General features: G+C 37.1%; 1 protein-coding gene across 2 annotated transcripts in view; it reads left to right on the top strand.

Moving 5' to 3' along the window:
* syncripl (synaptotagmin binding, cytoplasmic RNA interacting protein, like) overlaps positions 1–20,329 on the top strand; it is a 44,695-nt gene extending 24,366 nt beyond the window's left edge. The window contains exons 6-13 of one of the 2 annotated variants that reach the window (XM_067456240.1): positions 249–425; positions 517–652; positions 3,497–3,702; positions 7,697–7,846; positions 7,925–8,046; positions 13,639–14,005; positions 14,186–14,212; positions 18,957–20,329. In XM_067456240.1, coding sequence (XP_067312341.1) covers positions 249–425; positions 517–652; positions 3,497–3,702; positions 7,697–7,846; positions 7,925–8,046; positions 13,639–14,005; positions 14,186–14,212; positions 18,957–18,995 — 1,224 coding nt within the window. In that variant the 3' untranslated portion in view covers positions 18,996–20,329. The remainder of the gene's footprint in view (positions 1–248; positions 426–516; positions 653–3,496; positions 3,703–7,696; positions 7,847–7,924; positions 8,047–13,638; positions 14,006–14,185; positions 14,213–18,956) is intronic. The other variant, XM_067456242.1, reaches the window with a different exon arrangement.
* Positions 20,330–20,990: the final 661 nt, after the last annotated feature.

Raw genomic sequence — 20,990 nt, 5'->3', positions numbered from 1 at the left:
GCCTACGGCAAGGGAAAGTTGGCATTTTCACTAACCGCTGAATTGGCGTATTTGACTTGTGCGCACTCCCTAGAATTTCTAAAGTTCCCATTGCTAGGTAAGAGTCTGCTGAGAATGATGTTTATTTCAGTAAGACTGAATAACAGATTGGCTTCTGTATGCACAAACCCTTCTAATCAAAAATGTATTATGGTATCAGTTTTTTTTATTATGGCTGATCTTGGTCTGATATCTTCAAATGTTCATAGATTTTTGTGGGAAAGATCCCGAGAGATCTGTTTGAAGATGAGCTGGTCCCTCTGTTTGAGAAAGCCGGCCCCATTTGGGATCTACGTCTGATGATGGACCCCCTCAGCGGACTGAACCGAGGATATGCCTTCGTCACTTTCTGCACTAAAGAGGCTGCGCAGGAAGCGGTCAAACTCGTAAGTGATTGATTGTCCTTGCTGTGGGTCTCTAGCCGACTTGTCGGAGTCAGTGCAGTCATTTGGATTCTGATTGTAATATTTCCTGCAGTGTAACAACAACGAAATTCGACCTGGTAAACACATTGGCGTATGCATCTCTGTCGCCAATAATCGTCTTTTTGTGGGGTCCATCCCTAAAAGCAAAACTAAGGACCAGATCGTGGAGGAGTTTGCCAAAGTTACTGGTAAGTGTTGGTGTTATCCCTCCAGATGCTGGTATATTTGCATTAGAGATTGACTGACATGTCGGGTTTACTGATTGCCAGGAAATTTTGTGGTTTTTAATAGTTTTTCTATTTGCACCGGAGGGTTCTAGTAACAATGTTACGAAGTGGCTTTCATCGTAATTTGTTAAATTTATTTTTGAATTATAAAGATGCCGCTTGTGCTTCATGCAGATCCAGTCATTTGTTTTCTTGGGTGGTCCAGTTTGTTACACTCAAGATATAAACATGAGCTCTCCGTAGAGGATTTATGTAGATCTTAAAGGGTTAGTTCACCCAAAAATGAAATGTCTGTCATTAACGACTCCCCCTAATGTTGTTCCACACCTGTAAGACCTCCGTTCATCTTCACACACAGTTTAAGATATCTTGTATGTAGTCCGAGAGCGTATGCAAGTGTATGCACACTATACTGTCCATGTCCAGAAAGAGAATAAAAACATCATCAAAGTAGTCCATATGAGACATCAGTGGGTTAATTAGAGTCTCTTAAATCATCCAAAATACATTTGGGTCCAAAAATAGCTAACAACATTTATTCAGCATTGTTTTCTCTTCCGCGTTTGTTTTCAATCCTCAAATAAAGATTAAAACGGTCATGAATCAGCGGATTCATTCGGATCGCCAGTGTCACGTGATTTCAGCAGCTTGTCACGCGATCCAAATCATGATTTTTTTTTTTTTGTTTGTTCCAAAAAAATATATTTGTAAACCTCATCGCCTCATGAAATATCTGCGTTCACCAAACCATTGAAACTGATTTAAAACGATGTAGTATAATGGCCAGACCAGTATGTGGCGCTGTAATTCTGCTACAGAGATGCACTAAAAAGAGAAGAATTGGTGCATGTGTATGCAGTGTCTGACGGGTCGAGATGTGGAATGATGACGACAGGTGCGCTTACATGGAGCACTGTAATCGTTTTTAAAGTCCAATCTGAATGAAAATGCTCCATATAAACACCTCAATCGGAATAAAAATGCCCAAGCCGAATGAAATTGTAATCGATTGGAGAGGGGTGGGATAAACCTTTTCATGAACCGATGAAATGAAAAATTTCACCATGTAAACAACCTGACCCGATTACTTGCTCACACGCAGGCTATAACGTTGAGAGAAAAGTTAATTTTCCTGAGGGATAAACTTTTTATTTCTTTAGAAGTTAAGAAGATAATGTTGGCGTAATGACACCGACATGGCCTGGCTACATCCTCTCATCTTGACAGCGTTTGTCCCAGGCACTTTTTACTTCAACTGCACTTGACAGAAGAATTTGCTTATTATTTAGATAATTACATTTTATAACAAATAAATAGCTTTTATAAAATTGTATAAGTCCTGGTGGCCGTTGAGAGTTGCTTTGGCATCCGTGAACACATTTCAGCTGCTGGAGAGGACGGCGTCGACATTTCTGATGCGGCAGACAAACTGCTCTGTGATGATTGCGGTGGAAAGTCAGCACATGTAAACCCCAGGGCCGGGTTTCCGAATAACAATGTATCTTAGCTATGAAGAGCGCGTTCTAGCAGCAATTCCACGTGCGTTTCCCAAAAATGTAGTTAACATGAACGCTCTAAGTGCTACTTAAGAGTCGCCGTCCATTTCCGAAGTGCTGAAATATAACCTTATATGGAATCGGTTCCTCTGAACGGTTCACCTAATAATTATAAGCAACTTTTAAATATATTATAAGCAAATAAGAAACTACCTACCGGCTAAGGCAATGACAAAATGGCTGAACAAAAAAAAAAAAAAAAGAAAAGATACCTTTCAAGAAGACAAAATAATATCCTTCTAGAGGAGGTGGAGCGGGAAAATATATTATTTTCAACAGATTTAAAGGGCATCGTACAAACAAAGAGAAACGAAACATCTGGGAGGACATTGCTACCAAATTAAAAGTTAAAAGTTAAATTATTAGTTAAAAGATCGGCTAAAGAGGTCTGCAAGAAATGGCAGGATGCATGTCAGCAAGTCATATAAGTTTATCTCTATTTTTCCCAGTTTTTGAAGTATATTTTCTACATTTCTTATTTTATTATTTTTTTCTTTCATTTAATTCAGATGTGTCTTTGTATTTTTTGTTGTTGTTGTTACCTGTCCTCATAAAAACAACCACAACAAAAAAAAAAACTTATCACAGTGCACTTGAATAAAGCTAAAGGTGTAATCTGCCGGTTGTCCTGTAGGTGACCTCATAACTCTCTCTTCTTACGATACACTTTGAGCTTTACGATTACTCATTTTCAAGTCCTACTTAAGTTATGATGCTTTTGGGAAACAGACCTTAATAATAAGATCACTCGTACGATCGTTTTTACGATCAACTTAGGCTTACGATGGTTTTAGGAAACGCAGCCCTGATCGGTTTAGAGAACGTCTCATGTGAACAGTCCACTAAGTCTTTCAATCTGAATTATTTTAATCGGAATGACAAATTTAAGTTATTATTAATAATAATACTTAATTAAAATCACTATTGTAACAACAGTTTCACTAATAAAAAAAAACTTGTTCTTGCTCTTATTTTATAATGTAATTTTCAACCATCATATTACTTATAAAAGTCTATAGGAAAGCAGGGAATTTGCTGATACTTTTGGTGCATGTTTCTGCTTGTAGGTTTCCTGTTTATTGGTTATCGTTGCCCTCTTGAATACTGAGGTTTGTTCCTCCAACAGCAGCATGTCTGCAATGACTTGGTCAAGAATTATCACCTGTGTGTTTGTGCAAATAGATAAAGCATGTTTGAGTCCTGAGTGTCTTTTTTAAATTAATTAATTTTCTATTCTCAATCCCAACAGAGGGCTTGAATGACGTCATCTTATATCACCAGCCTGATGACAAGAAGAAGAATCGAGGCTTCTGCTTCTTAGAGTACGAGGATCATAAAACGGCAGCTCAGGCGCGACGCAGGTTAATGAGCGGCAAAGTGAAGGTTTGGGGGAATGTGGTGACGGTAGAATGGGCTGATCCCATTGAAGACCCCGATCCTGAAGTCATGGCCAAGGTACGTTGTGCACTTGTACTTTTCAATGCATACTGCCCAAATTTCTATTCAAATATGAAGCATAATTAGTTATCAAGAACGCAATAATGTAATTCATGCATTCCTAAATTCTGAGAACTAATAAACCAAACACCAGTTCTCCATCCTTTCACAAGTCCAGGTAACACAGACTACGACTGGACTGAAATTAGCAGAGTAAAGAATAACATAGGATACTACATCATGAATACTCTTTTAAACAAGTCCTCGAATATCTAATAAACATTTAACTAATCAAACTTCGGCAAATCAAGCTGTTAGGTTGTCTTGTGTGCATAAAAATGCATGAAAATATAACTTTTACTAAGTAAACTGTTGATTAAGATGGTCTCTTTCTTTTAATCTGTGTTTTTTCCACCATCTTTATTTATGAACATTTCTGTAATAGTATCTAATGTAATAATTATGAACTATTAAAACTTAATTTTTAAAATAATATGTAGGGCCCTATAATTTCCGCGATCACGGAATCGCGGAATTGGTATATTAACGCAGAATCTGGTGTTAATGCAGATTTCCCAGGAATTGTACATATATGTAATCAAAATGCGTAATATGTGTCGTGTGGAGAACGTATGTCTGAGGAAAGTGCCGACCGGGGGAAGCAAAACTTTGCGACACAACCCCTCCCGTCATTTCAGCTCACCCTTCAAAACAATGGAAGTATGGCGAAGTTGGTCTCCACGGCTCTGCTTTCGGCAGCGAAAAAGTTAAGAAACTCGACGCTAACGGCGGTCTCACACTGCACGCGCAGGCAGCGCAGAAGCTTTGCGTATGGAGAGCGGGAGCCGCGCGCGCTCGTTGTGCTCAGGCAGTATTGGTCGCGCATGCAGCTGAACCGCTGGCTCGTGTATTGCACAGACAGACAAATATTGTCCATTCCGTCAGATTTTCCGGTGTTCTGCTCGACTCCTGTCATCTCGTGCTTTGATTTATAATGGGCACATTAGGCAGCAATGCATATCTGCTGCAAATGCGACCGTTTTCCCCTCTGTTCCAAACATATGCATTTGTAAAATGGGTAGTTTACATGATAAAAAATAAACCTTAAAGTTAAGATAAGCATCTAGTTTTAATAATTTAAAGGGGCCGTTGAAGTTGGGGGAAAACTTCAGGCAGTGTTGTGTTTTCGTGTATTTTTTTTTTCACAGCTCTGGATATCATAATGGGGATGGTTTAACACAGAACATTTCACTACATGATTTCATGGTGAAATGTTATTTTTTCATGTTAATTTTCAGCTAAATGTTTTACTTAATAGTACTGTATGTAAAAGATGTTTCTTATGATTTATTTATTTTTTTAGTTCTTTTTTAATTTTTTTACTTAACATAGCCAATGGAGCACTTTCATTTTAACTTATATAAACTACTGTAATGTATTTTACCCGAAAGTTTAAAGCTAATAACCATTAATATTTGAAGTACTTGAAGTGCAGTGTTATGTTGCATCATGCAGTATTTGTCTTAAAAAGTAAATCTGATGTTTGTTACCTCAATAATTTTAAGGTCACTCCTATTTTTTGTTACATTGTCCTATTATATTAACATTAAAAGCACACTCTTCTTTTAACCAAAATAACAGTAAAGGGTAAAAAAAACTGAATTGTCAAACATTTTAATGGAAAAAAAGGAATCTGCAAAAATGAAAACCGAAAAAACGGAATTTGGGAAAAAATAAAACGGATTTTATAGGGCCCTAAATATATCACAATTTGTTTTAATTTTAACAGTATAAACCTCAGTGCAGCTTTGTTTGACAACATTTTTTCATTAAGTATAAATTAATATCTTCATTTGATAACCAGTAAATGCACAACAAATTATAATATGGTTGTTTTTATCAATTCAATGAAGTTGCTGTAGCCTACTATTTCCTGGTACATATTACAGTGAACAAACATCACGGATAAAGGCAGACCAACGCAGCTCTGGCATAATATCAATAACACTTCTAGAAATAAATTGCAGTTTATTTACAGTTAGTGATGTATTTTAAGTCCTGAAAAAATTGTACCGAATGGCAGGTACTGGTACCAATTAAAATGTGAACGATACCCAACTCTACTGTTTACACAATAGCTGATGCGAGAGTGAGTGTTACATAAAACAATTTGGCAGCCGTGTTAATCTCTCGTTGCATGGCGTGCATTTCCAACAACATAGGGCTATTTAGATAATAGGGGTGGGAATCACAGGATAACTCACAATACGATACTATCACGATATTTTGCCCACTATAATATATCACGATACAAGTGGTTCTGTGACAGACGATATATTGCAAGAAAATAATCCATGCTATATCAGTATCATTCTGTAAAAAATATGTTGCCAAAAGTCATATGATTATGCGTTTCATTTATTAAAGGGATAGTTCACTTTAAAATGAAAATTGTCATCCTTTACTCACCCTTTAGTTGTTTCAAACCTGTATGAATTTCTTTCTTCAGCTGAACACAAGGGAAGATATTTTGAAGAATGTCAGTAACCAAACAGTTACTGGAGCCATTGACTTCCATAGTAGGAAAAAAATACAATGGAAGTCAATGGCTCCAGTTAACTGTTTGGTTACTGACATTCTTCAAAATATCTTCCCTTATGTTCAGCTGAAGAAAGAAATTCATACAGGTTTGAAACAACTAAAGGGTGAGTAAAGGATGACAATTTTAAAGTGAACTATCCCTTTAACAGTTCATCTATTTTTTTTAAAATGGCAACAATGTGCAATAAGTACATATACAGCTATCAAACAGCCATACGCTTTAAAAATGCTTATTTGCTAGAGAGAACAGTTTTGTGACTAAATGATTTATAGTAAAGAAATATCTACTATTACTACTATGTTGCTGCTATGAATAATCATATCAGCAACATCTCAAATTTATATTAGGCTACTTTTAGTAGTAATTTAATACTAGTAGTAATTAGGGATGTCACGATACCAACATTCCAGTAGTCGGTACCAATACCATAAAAAGTTTAAAAATATTATTGCATTCAATGAGTTTATTAATTATGAAGATAATGATTATAATTAAATAATACATGGTAGTAAATGTGACGCACATAATTCACCTTTTTGTTGTTAAACACCGTTTTAAACACTGTTGATTATAAATGCAGCACTTTATTCTTAGCGTGTTCCTTCCTGACTGTTCAGGGATTGTGGTCCTTCTAAATGTTCTGATCGTGTGTTGGCCTATGGTGTGGGACTTGTCCGCACCATTTTGTTTTAGATTTTTATTCTTCATAAAATAAACAACACGCGTACGCGTGTGCTCAACGTGAAAAGTTGTCTCTTGTAATTTACTGCAATTTGCACAGCATAAACATTTTAAATTTAAGGCTGAATGCTGTTTAAAAGGAAACATTGTTTATAAAAAGATCAAGTAAAAGCAACAATCTAGGCATAATTGTTATTATTAGTAGTGACATATGACGCAGCTGTGGGTAAGCCTATGTATACAAAAAATATATTGATACTTGGTGCCAGAATATCGATAACGTCTCCGGCCGGAAATGTAGCGATAAATCGGCATTTTTTTTGTTTTGTCCCACCCCTATTAGATAAACAATCTGGCGAGCGTGTTGTTTTAGGCTAATACAGCAACAGCAAATTGTCATTTGCATATTAAAAAAAGAGCCGGGGGCATATTACATATTAATATTATATTACAGTTATGAGAATAATTGCTAAAGAGAATAAAACAGGATGCTGGATATATTACAGCCATGAACGTGAGGTTTTTTGTTGTATAATTTGAACGGAATCTGCTTAATTATGTAAATGTTAGACGATCTTGATGATCTTTTTCTTTATGCAAAATATTTGGTTTCCTGTTTTTTTTTGTGTGTGTGTGAACACATTTCCCCCCTTACGACAGTGACCTCATAAAGCATTGTATTAGAAATGGTCTAATTATACTGAAAAGATGACTGCTTCTGTTGTTTAGGTCAAAGTCCTTTTCGTAAGAAACCTGGCAAGCACAGTAACGGAAGAGCATCTCGAGAAGACGTTCTGTCAGTTTGGCAAACTGGAAAGGGTTAAAAAGCTTAAAGACTACGCCTTCATCCACTTCGAGGAGAGAGATGGTGCTGTTAAGGTAATTATCTCTTCCTCTGCATCCTTTTAGAGGTTGATGGTAATTTATGCACCGGGTTTAATCAGTGTTTTTCCACAGGCTCTAGCCGAAATGCATGGGAAGGATTTGGAAGGGGAACAAATTGAAATCGTCTTTGCAAAGCCACCTGATCAGAAGAGGAAAGAGCGGAAGGCCCAGAGACAAGCTGCTAAAACTCAAATGTAAGGCATTCATGAGCATTGTCACAACTTTCTTTCCCAGAACACAAATAGAGAAACATGGGAGAACTTTCCAGGTGTTTAAAGTATCAGAACAAAAGTCTAATGCATTATATTCCAAGTCTTCTGAAGCCATTCAATTTGTTTGGGGAAGAGGCAGATTTGTTTGTTGTTGTTTTTTGTACATATTTTTTAAATATACAAATAAGGAATGCTGGATAATGCTTTAAACATAAATCTAAAACACCAGTGGGTGGCAGCAGGTGACCAGCTTAATGAATGAGTCATTGACTACGTTTACATGGACAACAATACTCCGATATTAATCTGATTAAGACAATACTCTGATTAAGAGGCTACCATGCAGACACCGATTTCTAATTACCTTAATCTGATTAAAGTCATAATCTAACTAAACATAAATCGGATTAAGACATGTGGAGTATGCTATTTTAGTCGCATTATCGGAGACATGTACACACCTTAATCTAACTATTAATGTCGTGTCTGAGATTTCGCCGCATTTTGTGACAGGGCACATAACGTTACGCACACCAGGGAAGTGCAGAGGGGAGGCTTTGTGGGTTCGAGCCTCTGCCCTTTTTAAAAATTAATCAAAAGTGCCCCTTTCAACAATCATTGATAATATTGTGATAATATTGTGGCCAATAAAACAGAATTGGAATTATAATTAATATAACAACGTCTACAAAACAGTAACAAATGGCGGAAAAATCCCGTTTATCTTTTACGTATCTGTCGGTCTGAAATGTTGTTGCCATAACGCGTTGCTATGGGCGGTGTGTGTTTTACTTGACTGTTCATTCTGAACACTGCGTCCTCTCTCTATATTTTTATTTTTGTTGTAATTATTATGCTCATTGTAAAAGTAAAATACAATAAGTTTGTATCTGTAATCGCGAACCAGATGGGTCATTCACTGAACGCCTGTGACTCGACGGCAGGAAAAACAATCCAAACAGTCACGATTAGGGCTGAAACGATTCATCAAGTAACTCGAGTTAATAGGCAAAATCATCTGCCTCGACGCTTCGCTTAGTCCATTTAACTACACACAGATATTGCAGAAAGACATTTTTTGTGTAAGGACTCGGAGTATGAGCGGATTGCGGTTATATCCGCGGTTCAGGTGCATAAACATCCCAAACATTGCAGGTGGATGAGATAAATCGTTAATATGCTGATTTTAATAAAGACGCGGAACTCTGATATCACGCTAAAACGCAATGAATGCGTGTCGTTCTTTAACTTTCGTTTTCAGCTCATGTCGAGATCAAAGACCGCAATGAGAGAGAGAGAGAGAGAGAGCGGGTGGGCATCAGCACTGGTAATATCATTTAATATCGCTGTTTTTAAATGAAGAAAACTGTGTGTTGAGCTTCAGGATGCGACGCTGAACATTTAAGTTTCATTTGCGGCAGTACATGCGTCAGCTGAGGAGATTCGAGCAACTCCAAACACATGAACTCGATGGAGTTTGCAGCTTTGCACATGGATCACCGTCATTGTGATGTGTGTGAAATCTTCAATGAGACTTTATATATCCTACTTGATAATATCTTCGAAATGCACCATTAGATATTCTCAATACTAGGCGCAACAAACATCAGAACAAGCTGTAACGCGCGCGCGCGCGTGTGTGTGTGTGTGATGAGCAGCGCTCGTGCTTTCAGAGCTCAGAGCTGCGTGCTTTCATTGATTTGTGTAATTTAAATATCACACTTAAATCATATTTATAGCTACTAACTTAAAACAAGCTGTGTTACAATGATGAATGATTAGCTCAAAAGATTAGCATGCATGATGTACTTTAACTGAATTAAACATATCTCGCGTTTGATCACGTTCTAGCGGTTATTCCTCCGTGTGATGTATAGGTTGTCGACCCTGGTTTATGTAAATGTAATTTTGCCAAATAAGTTTTTTTGTTTTGTTTAGCAACCTTCTTCAGTGTAGCTAATATGTGACGATAGCATCGCGCTTAACACGGAGGATTTGAAGTTGTGAATACCGGGTGCGGGTGGATGGTTTGCTTCTAACAGCTGATTCGGTGACGGTAGAGCTGATCCGCGCATCTCTTGTTCCAAGTTAACCTGTCCAATATGTTTTGCTTCAGTAAAGGAGTAAATAAGACAGTAAATGCTTATGTCATGCCTGAGCTGAAGCTGAAACATGAAAGTTAAGTTGCACAACATAAATACAATGTTAAGTTATTTATAGAATATTTATAGAATATTTATATTATTTATATTGGCATTATTGTTATTTATATTACTACTATTTAGATTTATTGGTTGTAGGTTTAGTTTTAGATTGAACTATGTTTACCTTTTTAAAGTAATTTGAAATAGATTTTTATTTAATATGGCAATTGTATGCATTAAAATTGTTTAGTTTCACAGTTATTAATGTATGCAATTTCAGCAATAAAACTTAATTTTTCTAAAAAGAAAACAAATTAGATTTTAATTTTAAGATACCCGTCTTATTGTCTCTTATTGCTCTTTAATAAAGAAAAAGTAATTATCCGATTAATCGATCGATTAAGTGGTAGATTAATCGATTACAAAAAGAATCGATAGCTGCAGTCCTAATCACGATGTTTAAACCTTTTTCATCATTAATCAAAGCTATTATTCTAAATGTAGGCTGTCAATAAGGAGGAAAGAGGGGCAGTGTCTCTTCAAAAAAACAGAGAGACAATACATATTACAAAAATAAATTAACGTAAATGTATACAAAACATTATAAAAAAAAAGTGTTTTTTATACTTCTTAATGTAAAGTAACGCTATACGATATTGCTATTAGTGTGTAAAATCTATTTAAATAATATTTTTTAAAAGTATAAAAAAACTGAGACGCATTCTTCCTGTGACAAGAAAGCATCGCTGCAACTTCTGAAAGTGACCAGCAGTGTTTTGGCAAAAAATGTCTCAAATCTGACAATACAATTTTAACAGCAAAGTAAACAAACAAAATTATAATGCAAATATTGAAATGCCAAAAACGCTTTGCTTAACATGGTAATGTATAGTTATATCAACCTAAAACTAAACATCAAGAGCATCCAGGTAAACAAAGACACATGAACTATGGGTGAACGGTTCTTTTTCTTATTTTAATTTGTCTTTGTTATTAGAAATAAGAACTAGAAACAGTAGTCTTGACATTAATTAAATATACACTGATACATAATAAAGCTACAAAGGTTATTCAGCCAAGAGCGCTGAGTGATTTTCTCTTGTTCTTCTGTTGTTTGACAGACAGCGGCAGGTTTACCGTATTAGCCGACTGTCACTTTAAGAGCTAATGCACGGATCCTATTGACACATTCAGCTTTTCACCAAATTACGTAGTTCACTAACTGACTGGGTTTACATGAATACTCATCAAGACAGCCATTTTGACATAACTGTATGTGTTGACAGTTTTGAGTGTGTAACAAGAAACAACACCGAATTGAAGGGAACGCACTCTTCATGTTCGTGCGCATGTTTCGGTGTGTGTCAGACAGTGCAAGACTGAAGGGAGTTGTTTTTATTTTTATTTTATTTATTTTTTATTCATGAAGTGCATACAGTAATTATACATAATACAGTGTATTATTTAAAAAAAAAAAATAGACAACTGCTAAATAATGGGAAATAAAACATAGGATAGAGACGAACCAAAAACACAAACAAACAAACAAAAAGGGAGTGAAAAGAAACAACTTGTACTTAGATTATGTATTTAGGGAGTAGTTAGATGTTGTTTTAAATGGACATTTGTCTCCTCCCCCTGTTCCTCTCCCACCTCTCACTGAAGGGAGTTGTTTTAACTCTTTAACATCAGTCAAGTCCCATAAGTAACAGTCGTGTGCCCAGTCTATTCTCTGCTATATGCCGACCTAAAACGGACACTTTTCACAATGTTGAAGTAGCCTATTAAATCATTCAGATCAGGGATGGAAATTTACTTTTTTGTCCACCGGCCACTGTGGCTGGTGGATTTCAAAATCTACCAGCCACTCAATGTTTTAACCAGCCACTTTCTTGTTTATAACCGACAATGTGTAACTGCATGTGAAAATTAATACTACAAGCTCTACAATACTTAAGCTGTTTATTTAATCTCAAATCTCAATGAAATACTGAAATTTTTTCTTTCACTCTTATACACACACAAACCATGAACTTATATACATTTCATTAAATGAGTAGGGCTCTGTGTTTTTTTTTTTTTTTTTTTTTTTTTTTTTACCTGGATGTGGCATTTGGATGATTTGTGGTCTTTTATGGCTTCCAGTTTTAGGTTTTTAGTACCAACAATGAAACTACTAGTTTTGGCATCTCCTGAAGCGTGTTGACGACATACCGAGCAGAACATTGTCGGTAGGGATGCACAGAAATAAAGATTATTGGCTGAAACCGAAGCACTAAAAGAAATTATGCCAATTATCTATTGCATTTATGGCTAATGCTATGACTGAGTAACTTTACTAAAAATCAAGGCATTGCAACTGCATTAATTAATATTAAAGTTTCAAATAATAAATCAATTACAAATTATGCAAATATTTATTTAGCACATTGCAACAACCCACAGTATAAAATAAAATTCAAACTAAAATGTTTAACTCGACCTCACTCATGTGTACATTAAATAATAGCTAATGTACAGGCCTAATGGCCTGCAGAAAGGTACAGAAATTGAATAAAGTAATCAAATGTAAAATAACTGCATATTTTAACTGTTTAAATTAAAGATTAATCCTTACTAAACTTACAAAAGCTATTCAATCAAGAGCAGTGAGTGATGTCCTTTTGTTTGACATTAAACAGACAGCAGTAAAGGCTACTGCCCCTTTAAGACCTAATAGAAGGATATGCGTCATCTTTCACGAAAGTTCACTTAAGGCATATTCAGACTGTCTGCTAGAATACTCATCAAGATGAACATGTTGGCATACTTTTTGTGTGAGTTTGTCTGTTTAAGCACAAGACTTGAAAGAGAACTCAATATTTGCACGCTGTGAGACGGGTGCGCGCTTCCGGATGACAGTGACGGATCTTCTCTCAGCGCGAGCGCGAGTTCTTATTCACGTCTTCTGGCACTACATCCGGGTAATGACGGCGAAAACGACTGGTCATATTCGGACATACGGCCGCACTCGCATGCACTGAACACAGTTAATAAAGAGGGGAAACAGTTTGCTATTTTTATTTACCCGCCACAGTGGCCGGTAGGTGAAGCGAGTTTACCCGCCACAACTCAAAATCACCCGCATTGGGCTGGTGGCGGGTGCTAATTTCCATCCCTGATTCAGATATTGCGGGCCGTTGCGATATGCATATTGCGCTATATGTACATTTGCGATATTTCGATATATTGCACTGGCCTAATTGTAGCCAATCACAGACATGTTTGATGAGCGTGTGAACACAATGGCCAATCAGCGGTGTTTATTACTTCAGCTCTACAGCGCTCAAAGCGTCACGTTATTTTAAAATATCAGTACCGATTTGGTATCGCGGTCGCTACTTCTGACAATACTTTTAGTTAACCATATACATTTTTTTTTTTCTCCCAGGTATGATGAATATTATTACTACGGCCCACCCCATATGCATGCCCAAACGAGAGTGAGAGGACGAGGTGCCCGAGGAGGTTATTCGTATCCCCATGACTATTACAGCTATGAAGATTATTACGATTACTACGGCTATGACTATCACAACTACCGAGGCGGATACGACGATCCCTACTACGGCTACGATGACTTTCAAGCTCACTTCAGAGGAAGAGGCAACAGAGGAACACGTGGCCCCACACTCTCCCGGGGCCGCGGCTCCAGCGTTCCCAGAGGAAGAGCCGGATATTCCCAGCGCGCCGGTCTGGGGTCCAGCCGTGGATCCAGAGGGTCCAGAGGAGGAGGCGTCCAGCAGAGATGTCGAGTGGTACGTGATGTGTGGGTGGAGCATTCCTGGAGTGTTGGCAGGAGGTTTTGAAACCCTTTAGGCTAGATTTTCAATCTTTTTGAGTGGACTTTATCATGACAAAGGACATAGTGATCAAAATACATGTTTTGGCATTTGTTTTTTCCTTCCCCTCCTTTTCATATTGCTTACATATGCAAGGCACCTTGTGGACGAAATGGACCAAAGGTTTGCACTTTCCTTTTCATTTCTGGAAATCACATTCACAGCACTTAAGATTTGTTTAGGTCTGCTGCATGTATTTAAATACTGTAGCACAAGCTGTTAAGATGACTGGGCAATATGGCTCAAATATCGCTATTTTCCAGATGTTTTTGATAGTCATGCACCGAAATTCCAGCAGCTTATTAAAGTGATAGTTCACCCAAAAAAAAATAAAAAATCACCATTTACTTACCCTCATGTTGTCCCAAACCTGTGTGAGTTTATTTCTTCTGCTGAACACAAAAGATGATATTTAGAAGAATGTTTGTAACAAAGCAGAGAGAGCAACCATTCACTACCATAGTATTTTTTCCCTATTATGATAGTGAATGGTTGTTCTATGTGCTTGGTTGCGAATATTTTTCCAAATATCTTATTTTGTGTTCAACAGAAGAAAGAAACTCATACAGGTTTCGAACAACAAGAGGGTGAGTAAATGAGAACAGAATTTTAATTTTTGGGTAAGCTATCCCTTTAAGATTTGTTTAGGTCTGCTGCATATGTCTTTAAGTACTGTAGCACAAGCTGTAAAGATGACTGGACAATATAGCTCAAATATTTTATTTTTCAGATATTGATGTTTGTGCTAGTCGTGCACCGAAATTCCAGCTGCTGAAAAACAATTTGTAAAGGGTTGATATCAATCTCTCATTTTTAATCAATCTTCATTGATCTTTTAGTCTGAATTCAGCATACCGTTTTCCAGCTACTCCAACATAATGGAGTAGAAACACGATTACCAAAAGAAAAAACGCGCAATGGCAACACTTTAGAAATCAGGACTCATCCGTTAACATGAACTAACAATGAGCAAAACATTTGTTAAAGTATTTATTCATCTGTTAAAGGACAACTCCGGTGAGAAATGCCCCTAGGGGTAATTAACAGATGGTGACCGAGTAGATCGTTCTCTGGGATGCGTTTTCATGAAAATCGAATTTAAAAAGTTTTATCTCTAATAGCAGATTAGCGTATAGCGCTTGTCTGTGGGGCATAGAGTAAGTGAAATTAAATCGCTAGTTAACACCCCTAACAAGGCTCAAAATAGCCTCAAAATAATGCAAGAATATTTAATAATCATGTACACCATTACCATTTGAACGAGGATCAAACTTACAAAAAAAAATGTTGTAGTTCAAAAGTTTGAATGAAATGCTTTTAAAACGCCTGTATTAACTCTCATATGCTCAGAGGATTGTAAAACTAGTCTAAAGATTGGCTTTTTAAGAAACTCAATAGGCTGACGATCTGGGCCCGCATTCATAAAAAAAAAAAAAAAAAAAGTAGCTCCTAGTGACTCGACTCTTAATTTTTATGAGGAAATGCCCACCTTTCTAAATATTCTCTTAAAGAAAATGTCCTAGTAAGGAAGAAAGTAATTCAGAAAGCATCTAAACCCTTAAGAGGTCTGAGGTCCACAAGTGTTAAGAGTACAGACGAGGAATTTTAAGAGGCTTTAGGGAGAAAATGGACGAAACACAAAGAGGGAGAAGACCAGGGCTTAAAAAAACCCAAAAATATCAGACGGTTCACTCCGAGCAGAATCGATATTTTAGCGTTTCGGTTTTTTCGTTTCAACTTATTTTCACTTAATAATAAGATAACACGTGATAATTAAACTTAAATAATTAAATAATAATTATAACCATAACAGAAATACCTGCATTAATTACCAAACATCTGAAAAAATACTGACCTGTTTTAATGGACTATTAAACAATCGAAAGTTGGCCCTCTTATTAATTCTTTTCAGAAGAGCGATAACATTCTTTGTAGCCTACATAATGTTTTTCCAACACAACTAGTTTTAAAAATTAGCCTACATGAATCAAAAAATAAATAAACTAGATACCAGTGCTCTTTTAAATGCATTGACAACTTCTAATTTCAAAGCAAACACTGCACAACACGTCCTTGCATCACATAATCAAATTCAGTCAGCGAATAAAGCTTGATCTTTTAATGCAATATAACGTTTCTACCATTTAATACGAAGCATTAACATAATTGTTTTAGTCTATGATCAACAGTCTATAGAAAACAAGCTATCTGAAAGAATATAGGAAAAATGTGCAATAGTTGCTAGTACTTGGATGGGATTAAATTAAATCCACAAACTAGCCTAAATCAGTCTATTTGAGCTTAAAGTGCGTACTGCTCATTTAAACATACGGGGAATAAAAATCCTCCAATACATGTGCATGCACTGAAGACCTCGGTGAGGAAAGAATGTACTTAAGGCATTAAACTGCGCGCTTTACACTGAGTTGCGTTACCGGTAGTGCAACATTTCACACACTCTTGATAACAACGTCACATGCTGTAGTACTCAATTCATGATTGGTCACTGCCAAATTACAATATTAAAGAGAACGATAAAATAACGTTATTAACCGGTTAATGGTTATTTCAAATAAACAATTCTGTTCAGAACGATTAAAATTGGTTTTGTTTTTGTTCCTGTAAAAATTTTGTTCGTTTCCGGTTTTCGTTCCTTGAACCTGTTCAAAGCCCTGGGTAAGACTCTACGATTGGTGATTCGATTTGTTTGTGACCGATCTTAGAGACGTTACTAGCACAGCGCAGAAATGCCATAGCGCCAGGAATGAAAGTCATCACTACATTAACATGTTTGGCAACTGGAAAAATGCAACTGTGCAGCCGTGAAGATTTGGGTCTGTCACAAGTCACTGTCTGTCACTGTTCGTTTCCTATCAAATACCTTAAGTATGACATTAACAGCATGGCAAGTAAAATATATATATATATCGCACAGGTGTACTTTTTCCTGTTTTAAATGTATGTGTGTACGTGCGTGCATATACATACATTTTAACCCTTTAGGCGCCAGAGGTTTTTTCCTAAAACGTTCGATTTAGACATCTTAATTTCAAAAGGCTATATCTTAAAAGTGATAAAAGATAGAAACTTTCTGTAAATTAGAGAAATATTAAGGAGGACCCTAAGTTGATGTAGAGATTAAATGTTCCCATCTCATTTGCATATTATGACGTCATAACGTGGGGAAAATCTTGGATTATAGAGTTTTCATGAAAAGCCACATGTTTAAATAATAAAATGCAGCACTTCTTTCTCCCCAAAATGTCCCTCACCTTCTGTGTGCTATATTGCACAATACTGAATGTTCAGGTAAATAGTAAACAAACTGTGTAAATCATTACTAATAAATGGAACAAACCGAATGCATGTAGCGGTTTGCCTTTTTGCTGTAGATATTTTCTATTTACTACATACAGTAAGCACTCTGATTATATATATATAGGGCACATAAATATCATATTATACATAATAGCCCCTCTGCCCCGTGTCACAGCGCGTCTGCTCGCGTCCAGGTCTGCCTCACGCGCCGCCGAGTGTGCAGAGCCACGGCCACTCTTGTCATTTTGACTCCCCACCCTGCCTACACGTTGCCCTCGAACTTGCTTATGAATACTTCGACCTCTTCTAACATACCCAGTGGCGTTAGATAAAGTCTTCACCACAATACTGTCGCCGCGATCGCGGAGAGGCGCGGTGAGAAGACGCGCGCTTCATGGTGAGCGCGGCAAAAATCTCCCGCGGCCGCCGCGTTCTCAACACTAACACACCTGCTAACTTCGCGATGAACACTCGGACCCCGGGAAACATTATTCCCACCACTGACATTGGGCAAAGGACCATCTACATTGGGCAAATGTTTCACCATTTGTGCTTAGTGTAGAGTTAGGGTTAGTTTCACTTTCAAAATCACCGTCATCTCATATTTCCCTTCAGAATCAGGGTCCGCGAATAGAAGACCCAACACTTCATTGCGGGTAAGCTTTATTGATGCCATTAGAACATAATAATAGTAATAATAATCTAATGCAAATACTCGCTGACGTTAACAATGCTCTGATAAAACAGCTCACTCGCACGTCAGCTCTGCTTTTGTTTACACTGACTCAATGTGCTCTTGCTCGTAGATTTTGTATAGAATCATGATGTTTGTATGAGTCAGGGAGGAAGTACAACATGTCTACCATCTAGTGGAGGGGAGGTTGAATGAAATTTGACACCCTATTTGACAAAATCGGCCGTTTTATTCAGTGACGCATCTTGTCGAGTAAACTCGATCGTGGCGCCAAGAGGGTTAAAACAGAACAAATTATGCCTGTGATTTCAAAGTGAAGGTTTATATAGACTCTATACTTAAAAGCACTCTTGTTTTCCTTCTTGGTCAACCAACCAATCACTGTCTTCAAAAGGGGTCAGCCCTTCCGCCTCACAAAGATTAAAAAATATTTGTATTTTCAACACTCGGAGTTGCTCTCAGATCGTTCCTGAATCGCTCTTAAGCTGAGACTCCTATTTAGTTAAAGTAAAAATCAAAGAAATTTAGGAACTTTCTGAGATGATTCTTAGGAGCTTTAAGAATACAGGCCCTGATCTGTAATGCATTTCATATTAGACCGTTTGATTGTGAAAGTAACAGGTGCACTAAACAACTGAACCAAGCTGCTTTAGCACAGATTATAATGGACAGATATTGTCCCACTCACTGGCACTGTCTTCAGATCATGTTCCTTTTAAAATGGACCTGATTTTCCTCAACTTTAAATAACCGTCTCCTGTGCTTTTGTTGTAAAGGTCCTGCATGAACTTGCCTGATTGTATACCGTTGCTTGTGTTTGCATAAATAAAGCATGCGTGTCTTTTGTTCCACCAGGGAAAGGGGGTCGAGGCTGGTCCTGACCAGGTAGTATGAAGACTGACTTGTTGAATGGGGTTACACCGGATGCTACCAGTGTTCATAAGGTTAAAGCAAACGAAATGATATTCCAGCCTGTATTGAAGCATATCTCCTGTACTGCCACTCCCGACAAACCACAAGAGTTCAAAAAAAAAAATCCCCAACTTGCCATATTCACATTCGGAGCCCATCTAAATCCACGAACTCGCTACTGCCCCTGGTTACATAGTCACACCTAAACACGCCACATTTTGGGACTGAACTTCAGACTCACAAGGATACCAATACGTCAGATTTTTTTTGCACTTTCTTTTGTTTTTTTTTGTTTTTTACTCCTGTGTTTGAAGTGGCTCAGAGGAGCTTGATGCTGATGTATATTTTTGTGCTAACTACATTTTTTTTTTCTTCGTGGGAATGTCCATGTTAACCTAAAACGTTTGGATTCTGGTAGAGAACATCTGCGGGTTTTTGGTGTAACCACCTCGCATGGACAAGTCAGGCATTCCAGGAACGTGGTTCTTTTCAGAACTTGTCTTTTTAAGGGTCGGTTAACTACCTCAGTAGAGAGGATTCAACTACCCTGCCTGTACTGTAAATAGGGACACTTAAAACAAACAAAAAAAAAAGCATAGGAGCAGGGCTTGTTTCTTATGAAATATGCACAAGGGCAGCAGCTCAGCAGATATTCTTAATGTAATATAGTCAATCCGCTGCTGCTCTGACATTGCAAACAGTAAAACTGGGCATGCAAATGAATCTCATGTGATGAGCTGGAACAAGCCCTGCTTTTATCCTCCTTTCAACTGAATTAGCTGCCTTGCTTCTTCAGATTATGTAGTTACTGGGTGTATGATTGTATGATAGTTTGGAATAAAATGTTACTTTTGTATTGGCTTAAACATCACAAATGCATCCGCTGCATTTGCTAAGCCCTGCAGTGTCCTTTTTTCGCTCGGCTCTCGCGAACGCCAGTTCCATGAATTATGTAGGTTTTATAATCAATCATGACTATTGTCGAACGATCAATTTTAATGCTTGCCACTTTCCAGTGGTTGCCATCATCACAGGCAAGAGATGAACTTTTCTGCAGAAAAAGGGACACTGCAGCTTCAGTTTATATTCCATATATAGCAAGCAGGTGACCGAACCATTCAACCGGTTTTGTACACAGTTAACTCCCTCTCGATAAAGCTGTAACATTGCAACCTTTTGAAAAGATGTGAGCAGTTTTAAACTATTGTTGGTGGCCAACAACGTTTTTGCATTCCAGCAAATAAATTGTTTTATACTGTAAAATGAGGTGAGTGTAACTTATTTTTGTAATAAAGGTTTTGAATTCTATCTTAAAACCTGTTCACTGTCGTCATCTTGTGTGGAAAGATACTTTCGTGATGCTAGTTTGTGTAAGGTGTTGGTAATTTTATGTCATGTAGAGTAAAACTTGCCCACAAGCTCATGTTAAAAAAAAAATTTCTTTCAAAATATTAGTTAAAAATATTAGTATATGCCATAATGGCAATCTGTGTAAAATAATTAAGGATGCACGATATATCGGCCACCAAGTTTCAGCCAATACATGGTAATTTTTAATAAAATCTTTTATCGACCCATATCTTAGAGCCAGTAATGTATTATTTCCTTCAGCAGAGACGATTTAGATGCACACTGTTCGCCAAGATGAGTTTGAATTGCTTGAAATGTTTAAATTACTTTAGAAAGGAAAATATTGAAAAGTGTTGTAGAAACATGTGGATGTTGCAGCACAAGTCTGTCATATCGGCTAGATAAAAGTATTGAGAACATAACTGTGTGCTTGGGACATGGATTTATTATAATCAGGCTTTTAAAAACTATACCATTTTATTTCGGTTTATTGGCCAATATATCTAGCCTAGAAATCTAGACGCACCCTAGCGGCAGCAAATTTAATTTGCCTGCAAGTGTCATCTAGGAACTCTCAATACACGTCTAAGCTGTATTCCTCACAATCTGGACGGGCCAATCACGTCG

Source organism: Pseudorasbora parva, chromosome 10, assembly GCF_024679245.1.
Source record: "Pseudorasbora parva isolate DD20220531a chromosome 10, ASM2467924v1, whole genome shotgun sequence".
NCBI classification, from domain to species: Eukaryota; Metazoa; Chordata; class Actinopteri; order Cypriniformes; family Gobionidae; genus Pseudorasbora; species Pseudorasbora parva.
Note: the sequence above shows the minus strand (reverse complement) of the source record. Positions and strands in the feature narration are given on the sequence as shown.